The sequence below is a fragment of the Neopelma chrysocephalum genome, unplaced genomic scaffold (genome assembly GCF_003984885.1).
Source record: "Neopelma chrysocephalum unplaced genomic scaffold, ASM398488v2 Primary Assembly neopelma1_66, whole genome shotgun sequence".
Taxonomy (NCBI): domain Eukaryota; kingdom Metazoa; phylum Chordata; class Aves; order Passeriformes; family Pipridae; genus Neopelma; species Neopelma chrysocephalum.
The window spans coordinates 12684111-12699224 of NW_020897725.1; the positions used below are offsets into that span (position 1 = coordinate 12684111).

The window sequence follows — 15114 nt, forward strand, 5'->3', positions numbered from 1 at the left end:
GCTTCAAAATTAAGGCACATTTCTGATGCTCAGAAGTCTCATCAGATCTCTATTCAAAAGCACCTTGCTTGAAGCAAACCCAGTGACATGAGAATTGGCTCAAGTTCTGTATCACTTAGCCGCTGTTCACTGGTGCAAAACTGAATCTCCCAAAATGTGCAGAAACATCCAGGATCTCTACATGATATTTTTTCGGTTGTAAGGTAGGGATAATAATTCTCATCTGAATCTTTGTGAGAGCTGGGAAGGCTAGTGAAGACATGAAACAAGGCTTATGTGCCCCAAAACAAGTTCTTTTCACCTTCTCCAGCTATGCTGTTTATTAAACAAAACGTTATTCTGTTTTACAGACTCTGCTTAATTGCTGATACTGTAGCAGACCCCTGATGAAAATGACCATTTTGAGTTTCTTCATTCACCACTGACAATATCAAACAAGAAGTAATTCTAAAAAAGTCAGTGAAAAAAAATGCCTGCCCATGTGAAGAAGAAATGGAAAGCTTACCTTTGGACCTGCTGGCCCAGGCAGTCCAAATGCTCCTGGCCTTCCAGGTTCACCCTGCAAATAACAGCAATATCACTGGTAAATACTAATATTTCATATATAAAGGCTAGGATGGCTAAAAACAGTCATTACATGGAGTTAGAAACAGGAGGTCTATCCAATATCTACAGTCCTGAGTACCATTCTCCAGAGATCTGAAACTTTATGGTGTACTTTCTTTACAAACATAGAAGTAGAAAGAGACAAATTCAAAAACTGAAGCATCTCTTCATCTGCTCTCTAAATACAACCAAGTAGTAAGAAATTAGTTCCCTAAGTTGTGAACAGCTTGCACTGACTATAGTCTACAAACATGGATTCCTTGGAGACAACATAATGCATTTGTTCTTGAATAGTGACCTTGCAGTGTATAAACACATCCCATAAGCAATTCTGCAAGTACGTCACTGTCCAGTCCCAGACCATGACAGGCATGATGTGATGAAGTTGTATCAGTTCTGGAAGCAATATTGGAAAATTACCAGTTTTTCCAAAGTAGAGCAAGTGTAGCACTAAAAAGAAACGGGCTGTATGGAACACAAAAGAGTTTTTCTGCTGTATGGACCTTTGTGTGTGCCTGACCAAAAAGTCCTTCCCCAAGGTCCTTTTGTTGCCACCAAGTGACTGCCAGAAAGGGACAGCGAATGAGATGATGAAGGTCCATCATCAGGATGAAGATTGCTCTAAGGGATGGTGATCCAGCAGGGGAAAGGACATAAAGCTCTAAAACAAACTTGTCTAAGATACTGGAAAATGTGTTTGTGGTTTTACGTTTCAACTGGAGTCCTCTTACAGGCAATATTTGGTATGCTGCATCCATCCTTGAGTTAACCTGGCACTCTTCCCCTCCTCTTAGTTTTTAGAGATGCACAAGAGTCCAGGTCCTTGCTTCTGTGACCAAGACACTAATTTCTCTAAGCCTTGTCTGCAGTGGGAGCACAAGATGGTCCCCTGCACCCCTGTCATCTCCACTATCTGAGGACTCCTTGCCAGGCATAAACCAAAGGGCCAGGCTCTGCAGCTGCAGCTATTAACCAACAGGTCCCAAACCACAGGCTGCCCAGACAGCTCCCTTTCCCTCCTTAATGAATGGTAACAGAGCTGCCCCTGGAGCCTGTCAGGACGGTTAATCCATGTGACACCTGCCTGGGCTGCAAACGTGAGGGAGAATGGTGGGGCTATTAACCTCCTGACATTTGCTTCTGCTGCTCCTAAAACGGCCACACAAATCCTCCAGACATGTTCCACTCAATAGGGATTGATTTCCACTGCCTACCTTGCACTGAAAGGCAAGATTACATGAGAGGAACAAAAATGGCTTACGGCTTCTCCTTTTGCTCCATCCCTCCCAGGGGGGCCAGGTGAGCCCATGGAGCCCTGTAACAGCAACAGAGTTATCATCAGCACAGCATTAACACCCATTGCAAGTGCAGTGACACAAGCAGTGTATCAAGGCAAGAATAAGGAATAAGGAGAATCATTTCAACACAAACATTTATTATTTACAGTTTCTGGAGGAGCTGCTGCTGACAGTAACACACTAGGGACGATTGATGAGTTGCTAATGAGGAACTAGGCACTCTTGGTTACTTAACTCATTTAAAAATAAATTAATACAAAAGCTCTGGAGCTAACTAGACACATAACCATTGAGTCATCTTAATATTATCATATCATCTTCCCTCAGCCTCTCTCTTCACCATTCTATTGTCTCAAAAAATTGCATTTTTTAATTTTTTTTTTTTTTACACTTTGCTTGTATGGCATCCATGCTAAAGTTCAGAAGCTTCTAGGTGCATCTGTAATATACATAAGTAGTAAACCTAAAAGCAAACAGAAAGGAAGCCTTGAACAACTCAAGCAGTCCTCAGGAATGACCCTGGGAAGTGAGTCTCAGAAATGTGAATGTGCAAAGGTGTAGAAAACAAAGAAACAGAAAGCCAGGAACCACTTAAGTTTAAAATTTTAGCCATTTAAAATCTTTCTGTGCACTAGGATGAATGGAACTAAATATGCTGAAATTAGGGGCTCTACAACAAATGGGGACTGCAGCAAATGTGGAGAAAAGGCAAATTTGCTGCCTGCAGTTGGCAATTTAAAGAACAAAAAGAAAATGGAAAGACAATAGACAAACAACAGGCGAGTCAACATACGCAGTGAGAAACTGGCTCAGTGTTTGCTCTTCTAGGCATCCCAGCAGTTTCTTTTTAAGTGTGTCATAAAAAAAGGCTCAAATAGAAACGGTCACGGGAACTGCAAGGGTGCCACTGTGGGCTGTGATTGTACAGAGCTGGTTGTTGTTGTGTGTTACTTGGAGGGACATCTTCACTTGCAATCCTGAACATTTGCTATTTTATTTTTAGTGGAAAAGGTTTAAATTCCTAAAATTCCTCCTGCAAATTATGATTAAGGCATTTCTGACAAATATGTCCAAAGTAAATACTAGTCACCAGAGCAAGCTCAGTACAGGATTTATTTTTTTTTAAGATGATGACACAGTAGGCAGCTAAAGGCCACCACAGTCCAAAAGTTATTTACGTTCAATGCAAGAAAAGACACAATAATCTTTGGCCTTCCATGTCTCACACTGAAGAAACACTGGTGTTTCTCTATGTTGAGGTATTAGCACTGTGTTCCTATTCTGCTTCACTCTTATATTTTGGATTTTTACAAAGTTTAGTCAAAGCTGATGCCCTTGAGTTCTCCACACATTTGTCAAATGTATCTGGGCATCATCAATAGGTTTAAAGACTTAAGCTGCACTTTGATGAAAAATAATACAACAGCCCAGTCTCCTTTTCTTAGCACCTTGATAACACAAAACAAAAGACACAATACAGACACAAAACAAAAGACTTAGAGGAGGGTCAGTTTTCATTACACTTCCACGATAGCTTTATAAACTCTTAAACTTTTCAGAGTGTAATTGATAAAAACTCGGACTTACTTTTTCTCCTTTATCCCCTTTCAGCCCAGGAAAGCCAGGGAGCCCTTCTTCACCCTATAACATCAATGGAAAAAATAGCTCCTATGAAATGCCATATAATTTTGTGGTATATTTGAGTATTTTAGACAGCACAGTTGTCATCTCCTGAGAACTGAATCCATCTTCTCATCCTCGCTGTAACAATGTTGTGCTCAGTCACCTGTAACTTGCCTGTATTTGAACAGGTTCACTTTTGGTTTTCCGTTCCTGTGCATTCCTCCGACCGATCCCTCCCACCCCTCCTTTTTGTTATTACCATCCAGAAAGAGTAGTTTTCCAAGAAAAAGATTAGAGACCTATCCTGGTTAAATTGAAGTATTTGAAGCATAGTAACATTTCCCAGGGAAACTTTTCACATTTCAAAGCACAAAAATTTGAAGTCCAGCGTGGCCAATATACTAATTTGCCAAATTTCCAATGCCATGGATTTTTTTATTATTTTTTTTTTAGTTTCCAAAGGTGTGGAAATTTTTGGAAAAAGTCAAATGTAGGATTTTCTTTTTTCTCCATTTATCTGCTTCCATTGGGACAAAAGAATAAGAGCTTTTTCCCCATTTGCTTTTGTAAAAATTCGATAGTCAGAGAAATACTTTTGAAAGAACATGAAAGTGACTAAGAAGTTGATGCATAGATTTCTAATTTTCCTGTATGAAAAAAAACCCAAAACCAAGCATAAGGACTGCATACATATCAAGATAAATTCAAGCCAAATTCTGCCACATGCAGTATTATTTGTAACTTTTTTTTTGGTATGACTAGCCCAGTAGACTTAGAGGGACATATTCCTAGGGTAAGGTTCCAGTCAACAATAGACAGTGACAAAATCCAGTCTTATTTATTTATTTATAGGTGTATTTGGAATTTAAAGGCTAATAAAAGATAGCATCTGAAATGTATCTGTACTGTATATGCAAATGAAAGTAATTAGATACGTTTTTAATCACATTTCTTCCTAACTGAACCTTCATGAAGCACTCTGCCTAATTTGCAGTGCAGTAGTTGATAAAAATCAGATCTGCTATATTTGAATGGCTCCCTAATGAGACAGAAAACCCATCAAATAGCAAACGTGATTTTTAAGGAAATCATTTGCTCTAACAGGTCAATATAACTTGGAGGAACTGCTATTCCATAGAAGAGTATGTCACACAGGTAGGAGAATGATTTGTGCTTTTTCTATGCAAAACAAAGGAATATAGTTAATTAGCTTCTTCTTTTGCCTTTTATTTATTTTTTCCTCCATGAAGTACCAACTCCTTAGCAGAGCTGAACAAATTAATCCCAGCATCAGCCAATAAGTTTGAGGCACAGTGCTCACAGAAATGTTCATGCTGGGCAGGTGAGTATCCACCAGCTTTTGCAGTTCCTCCCTGAGGAGAAATTGCACCGAAGCAACCTAGGCTCTAGAGACAGGTTTAATGTCCCCTGGGGAACCACCACTGAAAAGGCTACAGCTACTGCTGCCCCTTCCACTGATTCCCCATTGAATCTTCAAGGTTGTAAAAGATCTCTAAGACCATCAAGTCCAACCATTAACGCAGCAATGCCAAGTCCACCACTGGACATGGCCCTAAGCTCCACATCTGCATGGTGTCTTGAACACTTCCAAGGACAGTGATTCCATAACTTCTCTGGGAAGTCTGCTCCAACCTGTGACCACCCTTTCAGTGAAGAAACTTTTCCTAATATCTAATCTAAACCTCCCCTGGTACAGCTTGAGGCCATTTCCTCTCATCCCATTGCTTGTTACCTGGGAGAAGAGAAGGACCCTCACCTGGCTACAACCTCCTTTCCGGGAGTTGTAGAGAGTGAGAAGGCCTCTCTCAGCCTCCTTTTTTCCAGATAAATAACCCTAGTTCCCTGGCTAGCTGCTTGGTATCACTCAGTCAGCAGGAAAACCTGCCAGGACAAGAGCAGGTAGATTCTGCAGATGCTTGAACCATAATAAAAGCACAAGAAGAGATCATGCAGCCTATGCCAAAAAGCTCATGTTCACAAAGTAAACTACAGAAGTGAGCAGTGATAGAGAGCAGGAAGCAGAGAGTCATCAGTGGTACTGTGCTGCTCAGTGCCAAAGGAGCTGTGACAGGCAGGGATGGGAAAGCAACCAACAGCTCACACTCAACTCCCAGCCAGCTGCCAAAGCCCCGCTAAGGATGATGCAGCTAGCTGAAATGAAGTCATGTTGTCACAGCAATTCATTTCATTAAGCAACTCTTCTATTTGGTTGGGTTTTTTTGAACTGACCAACTTCATGAACTGCATTGCAGAACAACCACCTTTTTGCTTGCCCACCACATTTTTTAAATCAGGTAAAATCCCAATTATTCTGCTCAGCATGCTGCTAAGGCCTAGGGAAGTGCTGGTGCACCCAAAAGGGTCTGTTCCCACCTTTAACCCCTCCAATCAGGTCAGTTGATTCAGAAAAAGAGCTCACCTCTCTCCCCAGCACTTAGGGACTGGGGAATTCTGTCAGCACATCTATCCTGGAAATTACTTTCCAGGGAAAGTTGCAGTTAGAGAATGACAGAATTGGCCAAACAAGAAATTATAGGGGCCTGAAATATTGTTCAAGAGGAGTTCTTGCTGGGGAAGTTACAGCTTCAGCAATCAGTTTCAAGAGCAAGGAAGCACATTTTCCCAAGAACTTTCCCCATCCCGGCTCATGAGTCTGCTGTCCCTCCTGACCCACTGGAAAGTCAGCCACTTGTGCTGAGTTTCACCCTCTGAGCTCTACAGCCAGTGGCCTTTAATCAAACAGTTCCATCAAAGTTAGCAGGGGAATCATCACGTTCATTAGCTCACAGGTGACAAAAGAGCCTGGATTTGGCAACTGCCATCAGATCCAAAGCAACCAGAGGACTTTCCTTGCACTGTGGCTATGAAGTGCAGTCACTCAGATGGAAGCAGAGCAGGTAGCACTGAAGTCCTGTACTGATATGGACTGTGAGCATACAGAGGTTAGGTAGCACACAAGTAGCTACATATTTCTACAAATGCCAATTTGTTTTTCATTAGTAATTCTATGTTTATTTACTTGAATTACAGCAACACCTCATTTGTTCCCTGCTTGGGTCACTCTGTTGGACACGGTATGAATAAATATTAAAGAAGAAGCATTACACTTCAAAGCTCCATTTAAAATTGCAAGCAATGTGTAAATATAAGAAAGAAATAACAGAGGTCACAGGGCAGTGAAATAGCTGCCAAGCAGACACAGTTGGCAAGTGGTCTGGGATGAAGGATCCGGGCACAACACTGAGAAAACAGGTAGGCTCTGGCAGCTGGCATTGAGCCTGGGTAACAAAAGTCCATCACATTCCTTACACCAAGGACAAACCCAGTTGTGCCACCGAGGGATTAAAATAATCCTGTATTCCCACAGAGTGGCTGCACTCCCAGCTTCAACACAATGGGAATCTTGTGGTGACATGTAAACCACACTTAGCTGTTTATGCCATGCAGTCCTACTGTCACCCATTTATTTTATGATAATCTGAAATTCAAAGGCTGTCCTCTGCTGGAGAAACATCAGGACAGAATAGGAAGGCAACAAAGACCAGGGAAATAAAAAGAAACAACAAAAGCAGAAGAGGCTACTGACAAATAGGGGAACAGACTATAGCTTCTAAAGCATCTTCCTTACAGTTTAGCCTATGTTTTCTGGAGTAGTTTTACACTTTAGTTGGGGTGACTTTTTCCTTTCTCAGTCAATAGTTTAGTGGAGAAAACTTGAATGTGTAGGTAGTGACATCTGTGAGATATTTTGCATTAGCAAATATGGCAGCCTCGCCTAGGAAGTTCTTAAAAATGGAGCATTGCAAGCTCTGAGAATGGAGCACTAAACAAGCCACTCTGAAAACTCCATTTTTCATTCCTCAAAGAACAGATAACAATTCTGCAAGAAAATTAAGAAGGTTTTTAGAGCCATACTAAAACAACAAGTTTAAGCAGAATTCAGTAAAAACTATAGAATATTGAATTTCCTTGTATTTACTTTTAAATGCAAGCATTCAAAGCCACACAATGGATAAAAAGCAAGGGGTAAACACTACTCCTGTTCTTCTAGGGGGCTCTCAGAGCAGGGCTCACATAGGCATATGGTTTCTCCAGACCGAATGGACAAAAGGATATACCATATCATGAGGAATTTCAGACCACAGGCAACTCTCGGCTGCTGCAGAGAGAATACTGGGGTGATAAAGAATAATGATACTCCCCTTAGCTTCAGCCATTAAAAATAAATATGTGATCTGGGTAAGGATAGACATACCCTTTATTAGTTTGTATATATCAGAAGAGTTATTCTGTTTCTATATTTGAGCAAGGATGTCTTCCTGACACACCAGCATCACATGGATTTACCATATCATGCCAGCTCCAGGTTAGTGATCTCTCCATACTCACCATACACACATGTAGCCTAATTTGTTGTGTATTGTGAAAAGATTCACCTCACTTGGGTTACAGTGATCTCTGCTACCCCATAGATTTTCCTGAACACTGTGTATATGGTCTGTGACCAAATTATATCTACATGTGTCGTGGTTTAACTCCAGCCATCAACCAAGCCCCACAGAGCTGCTCACTCACTCCCCCACCAGCAGGATTGGGAGAGAATCAGAAGGGTAAAAGCTGGAAAACTTGTGGGTTGAGATACAGACAGTTTAATGAGGAAAGCATAAGCTGTATACACAAACAAATCAAAACAAGGAATTCATGCACTGCTTCCCATGGGCGGGCAGGTGTTTAACCATCTCCAGGAGAGCAAGACCTCATCACATCTAACTGCTACTTGGGAAGACAAACACCATCACTCTAAATGTCCCTCCTCTTCCTCATTCTTCCCCCCACATTATATACTAAGCATGATGCCATATGGTCTGGAATATCCCTTTGGTCTGTTTGAGTCACCTGTCCTGGCTGTGCCTCCTCCCAACATTCCATGCACCCCCAATTTCCTTGCCAGCATGGCAGCACGAAAAGCAGCAAAGGCCCGGGCTCTGTGTGAGCCCTGCTCAGCAATAACAAAAACATCTCTATGTTATAATCACCCCTGTGTTCAGCACAAATCCAAAACATATTCCCATATCAGCCACTGTGAAGAAAATTAACTCTACTCCAGCCCAAACCTGCACAACATCCCAGGTAGATCTTGATATGTCTGAGTGGAGATAACTTTGAAATTACAAAGAAAATAACCTTAATCACTAGATAATGCACTTCCTCAGAAGGGGAATAACCAATATAGGGACTCTGCTGTATCCAGCCTCATGGCAGAATTTTTCTGAAGAGATCTTAAATGGAGAAGGAAGGAAGCTGCAGGTATATGGAAAGATACAGAGATAGGACAATTCAGTATTACCTGGTCCTAGAGAGACATCAGAAGCACACAAAGGAAGAATTCTTCAATTATGCTTTTAAGCAATTTACTCAAGTTTAACTGCTTTTCTTTCCTCCACTTGCAACTCCTCAAGCAGCTGCCAAGTTTACAAATATTTCTCCCAGCTTGAGAACAGCTGTGGCCTATAATCACATATTTTATTTGGAATTCTGGGTTGTGGCCTATGTTAATAGAAATGACAGTAAACTAAACAAGAAAATAATGGGGAAAAATCAGTCCAAAACATGTGGTTAGATCCTGATTTGTCAAATGCAAGTAAATCACTGGACTTTTCCTTCATCGTACAGAGGAGACAACAGGAGATAGATCATTCTAAGGTCAACTCCATACATTTTATTTATTTTATCTTCCAAACAGGTTTACATCTCACACAAAAGTGCCACTTTTCTAATCCCAGTATGAAATTAAAATTTCTAACCCTGTCACAAAATGTCAATAAAGGTGTCATTGGGAGACTTACAAAAAAATCTGCTAGGCACAACCCCATGAATCACACAGTCAGCACATTGACAGCTCCACAAACTGGGGGATCTATACCAAGGTAGGAGACAAAACAGCAAAAGCTGAAGAAAAACAGAACAATTGGGCATGATGAAATGGAAACAGAAGCAAAATTGAACTGTACAGTGGTGCCACTGCACACTCCTCTCTCCATTGTTAATTAACTTCACAGCATCCCTGTGAAATGAGAAGGAAGGTATAGCAACTGAAATATCACTGTCACCACATGAGGGTGATGAGTCAGAGGCACAACTGAGCAGAAGGTATTCAGAAGGTCCCAGAGTCTGAGACACAGATAGAAACTCACTCCAGATTCCCTGTTCCCTAGGTCAGTGCCTTAACCATAAGTTTATTCTTTCTCCTGGTTCTTTGCCCTGCCTTTAACTTGGCAGCTTGATGTTCATGAAGAATAAAAGAGAAGACAATGGGTAACGGTCCTGTTGCTGATCCATAGTTACTCACTAAACTGCTATGAGTGTTTGATGAGTAAAGTGAAGTGGGAGAACAGAAGAGGAGTCACAAGTTGAGTGTGGTCTTCAGGTTCAAATGTCTCAGAAAACTTTCAAGAGATCTTATGGTCTGGAAGGATGTGATATCCTTCTTTTCTAGGTTTCTACACTAAGGAGCTACCAACTTGAGGAGGGTGAAGTGAAAGATTTCACAACTTTGCCTCCAGCAGCCAGACAAAATAAATATTTTACTGAAAAATATTATAAATTTTGAGTTTAAGGTTTCATTAAAAGCCAGGGATGATCTGCAGATCAACTGAGAGGCAGAGCTGCAGTGGATATATGTCACCCAGCTCCCTTTCCAAAAGCTGCTGACCAGACAGGCAGCACAAGTGACTGCCATTCTCCAGTGCACAGATGCAGGATTCTATTAGCTTAATGATGCTAAAACCCTATTAATATCTTGGCAAATTTGACACCAGAGCTGCCGTAATCTTCTGCTTCCACAAGAAATAAGACATTCATCTCAGCTTGGACTTCCGTTCATACTAAGAAATGAAGAAAATCTTCTCTTCTGGGTCTCCGTTTCATATTCTGATTTAATAAATAGGAAGGTCACGTGGACATGATACACAGAAGTCAGTAGAAGTCACAGATTGGGCAAGACTATTAGGAGACCCAGCCCAGTATGAAGACAGCTGGTTAAATGAGAGTTATTAGCATTTTTTGTACTGCAAACATATGAAAGATTTTATTTAACCTATGGTATAAAAGTCAGTTGTCCCCAAAAGGTAGATAGATAACATTATATTAACCTATAAACTTGATTCTGCAGGAGAAAAGATGCATCAGAAGTAACTGATGTGACAAACAGCTCCCCCCTAATCAAGGCCACTGTAGAGTTCAGAATAATCTGGAAACACCCTAAAGGCTTCAAAGCTGTCATTGGGGCTCAAGATCCTATCCATTAGCTTCAGATTGGCTGCCTCCCTGCCACAACACTCCTTTACTCCCTACATAAGTAATTGCTGAAAGACTGGGGTGGTCAAACACCTTTGACAACTCCTGTAACTGCTGGTTCATCTATAACCCAGACTGACCAAAGTGGAGAACGTGGCTGAAGAAAACATCTCCCTCTGCAGCAGAGAGCATAGAACAGTACCAGGGGAGCTGTTGCGTTTGAAATATTTCTGTTCAACAGCTAGAGTTGCTCAATCAATCAATGAAATGTTCACATTAAGAAACAATCAAAGAGTTTGCAGACCTATTTAAGATTGAACATGGTGAATAGGAGGCATAAGATAACTGGAAACAGTTGGTACCATAATCCCCCTACACAGATGAATAATCTGAGACACAAACTGGACTACAATGAGTTGGATTTGCAGAAGCAGAACTAGTAGCTCCTGAAACTCCATTTTTTATTTTTTTGCATGGTTGGGACAAGATGTTCTTCAATTAGAGATACATCTGTTAGAGACTTTGAAATGTGAAAAATATAACTCTGCTCTGAAAACTTCCTTGTCCTGAAGCAAAAGCTGATGTTCCTTGCCAGCATCTGACACTGCTCAGGACCAGACAAACAGCTTGCCAAGTGCCAGAGGGGAAGCGTTCATTGAAACAAAAAATAACCCAGCCATGAATCATGGAATTGATGAATTTAAGTCCTTATATCTATAAATCGCACACAGAAAATGGTTCTGGTCTTGTGGATGATTTGACACATTCTGACTGATATTTTTTCTTGCAAGAATAATCTATACATTCCATTTGCTCTGCTACTGGGAAGTTTCTTATGCTTCACATCTCCACAGGCCCCTCAAAAATGTCAGTAGCTCTGAGAAGAGCACATTAGGGCAGGGGAGTTCTGTGTCAGACCACTTCAAACTCCAGTGTCAATCTGCTCTTAACCATCTGCTGCTACTGATATTCCATATTCACCCCTCAGCATTTCTTCTGGCACCTCAATGAAACACATACAAAGCTTTTGCTCAAGATTAACTGCATCATCTAGTCTGTGATTCGTCCCCTCCTTGCAGAGCCCCTTCCATTAGATCTCTCCCTGCTGGGTAAATTTTCAAAATCACTGATCATTCTTCTCATTGCTGTTTTCAACGAGCAACATCTCTCCACACCCCTCCTTAAATGTCATACCCAAACTGAAGAGAACACCCTGCCTTAAGTCTTATCACCACCTACTTATAACTTGCAGTGATACACTGCTGTTCACTGCCAAACACACCTGAGGCTGCTCAGTCATGTCTTTGCCAAAGTTATAAATCTCTTCGATCCAGCCAGACATATGGGTTGGAACTATATGATCTTTATGGCCCCTTCCAACCCGAACCATCCTATGATGTTTTGATGTTTGTTCATAAAGTAGTGCTGCTCCCTAGATCTTTTTCATCTCAGAGGTCATGACAAAGGTCATGATCCTTCTTCCCATTTTACCTGGACACTGAGGTACAAGAAAGGGAAAAGCTATGGCCAAGAAATCCTCTGGAGCCAGCGACAGAGGAACAGAAATAAAAACTGTCTCCAGAGACTCAAACCTCCTCACACCACCAAATGCATCAGATATTCTCGAAATAACAACCGCTCAGGGTCCACACATCATTTCATCAGAGAAACAAACATTTGCCATGAAAAACCCCCTACATTTTCCTTATCTGTCACTTAGTACTACGTGTGCATTCATTACTCAGCAGGGTCTGAGACCCAAATCACCATCTTTCTGTCAATGACAGAGATAAAAGGCCTGTGGACTTTGGGAGAAACATATTCTTTAGGTAGTGCTTAAGGAAAATGACCAGAGACCCAAAAGGGGAAATCAAACATGTCCAGAGTTGTACTTGGGCAAGTTAAGAACAGCATAAAATCCAGTGCTGCAATGTCTCACCTGCCCTCACCTGCACCTTCAGAGAGCCCACGAATGAGGCACCTGCACCTTCTCAGCCATCACCAAGCCGAGAACAGCCCAGCAACACCTTTGATCAGTGAAAGGGGAAAATGTCTGCTTAACTGGATAGATTAACAAGCTTGGAGAGGGGCAAGGAATGTTCAAGATGCCTTTGATAGACCAGTGATAGCAACTTACTTTGTGCAATGCTTCAGCTCTCTGCAATTCATTAGGCTACGAGCTCTGCTTCAGAGAGTGTGCTCCAGACTGCTGGGAAAGCTGTTTTATTTTCCACCTAACAGGCAGATAATCCATACTTATCCCCTTCAATATTGCTCTCAGGAGCATCCCGTATTCCAACAAGATTTATCAGTGACAGAATCAAGACAAACTGATTTTTTCCCCCCAAATCTGTTATCAGAAGAAACAAAAGTTGGCAAATCTGTCTTGTATGCTTCCTTTCCCCACTGCCAGTGGATCTTGGCAGAGAAACTCTCTAAAGAAACAAGTGCTGTAGACTACAAAATTCTGGCTGCCAGTAGATGTCATTGCATACCAGCAATGTACCTGGTAGCCAGGGGCCAAAGCTAAAAAGAAATACATGTTTGCTAAGTTTATGTAAGGAAAAAAAAAAGATACTAGTATTCTTACACTGCTGAGAATTAAGCTGTCATGATGCACAATTAGTATGTGAGCTGACTTCGAGCTGTTTATTACAATCTGCAGCTGTTATTTTGGGTCACAGAAAACCACAGAATTTATCTAAAACCCTCTAATTATTGTTAAGAAAAAGAACTCCATCAAACCATAGTTATTTAGCTGTGCAGAATGTGCTTTAACTATACTTGAGGGGACACAAAAATACACAGCATGCAGACCAAATCTGTCTGTATACACAAGAGGATTCAGAACATACTCAGAGTAGTAAGGCAGATAGTAACATTACTACACTTCACCTTTTAATAAAAAGATTACAAAAAGAAATCACAGATATGAATGACTCCAGTGAACTGCATGACAGCCCTGTGAAGTACATGAGGTGTTATTACACAGACATTTAAGTGCTGGACTGAGAGGTTAAGTGCTGAGCGATCTTAAACAGATGAAGTCAGTAGGTAAGAATTGTTCCCGAGAGAGATGATTCCCAGTACAATAAAAAAAAGAAGAAGAAAAAAAATCCCCCTCTCCCCCCCAGATATTGCACTTTTGCTTTTTCTTGTCAGGTCAGTTTTAGCTATGCTCACATAATTTTTTTATTCTGCAATAAAATAAAAAGAATTGAGCACTAAGAACCTAACCCTGAGAAGGCAATGTTCCCATAGCCACTGTCTCCAAGGAACATCACTTATGGGGTACTTGGGGAGTTTTTTTGTCTTTAAATTTCAACCCAATAATATCTCTAAACTTGGAGATGTTTTCCCATTTTGTTGTGATCAAGATGTGCTCACTGAAGGAGCCCTGCCCATTTACACAAATCCTGATGTGCCAAGGCTCCTGCTGCCTGCTTCTGCCTTGGACTCTCGGGGTCACCCTCCAGCTCACCAGTCCTGGGCAAACTGGGTGGCATTTGAGTCTGAGCTCTGGGAACTTGGTGACAATATCTGAACAACATGGCAGCCCAAACAAGGTGTGTAACCTCACTTGAGCGCCTTCCCTGCACTGAGCTCATGGTTTCAGCAGTGAAAAGGACACTTACATCATCTCTTGGGGTGATAATTAGTTTTATTCAGAAGTTGCAGGAATAAGGGCTATTTCTTGGTTTGTGCAAACTCAGGCTCCACATCGTTGAAGTGCTCAGTGAAAACATCCTACTGTGAGTTCAGCTGTTTGTTCCCCCTCTGTACTGAAGCTATTTTTAAGCTCTCACCTTTGGCACTTGCTTGAACTACACTGCAGCAGCCTGGCAATGCCCCCTGGCAATGCTATTCCTGACTCTGGCTTGCAGAACCATTTTTCTGGCTTGGGCTTAGGCTTGCTACGTCAGCTGTGGATCAGGTTGGTGATCTGGACTCTCAGCTGAACCTGGCTGCCATGGTTGACCTGTCCTGCTCCTGTGCTGGGATGTAATGGGATAAGCCCTGGCTGGTGAGGTCCCAGTTTTGCCAGGGATGGTGTTGCTCCCAGCTCTATCTCCTTTAGGGCAGAGCTGGTCCTTGGGTCTAAAATATCACTGCCAGCCTGAGCCTTACATGCAATCAGATCACACACACAGCCCTTCTGGTCCCAAAATTCACCCCTTAAAAATACCCAAACAAAAGCTCTCCACCATCAGACCAGCATGCAGCATCAGACTCCAGCTATGCCTGCAGCACTTTTTTTTCAGGCAGAACA

The 15114-nt window shown here is 41.6% G+C and overlaps 1 protein-coding gene across 1 annotated transcript in view; it reads right to left on the reverse strand.

Annotated features, from left to right (window-relative positions):
• The window catches only part of COL22A1 (collagen type XXII alpha 1 chain), a 221114-nt gene that overhangs the window by 96275 nt on the left and 109725 nt on the right, over window positions 1-15114 (reverse strand). The window contains exons 13-15 of the mRNA XM_027684548.1: window positions 3492-3545; window positions 1868-1921; window positions 506-559 (exon numbers count right to left, since the gene is read on the reverse strand). Coding sequence (XP_027540349.1) covers window positions 506-559; window positions 1868-1921; window positions 3492-3545 — 162 coding nt within the window. The remainder of the gene's footprint in view (window positions 1-505; window positions 560-1867; window positions 1922-3491; window positions 3546-15114) is intronic.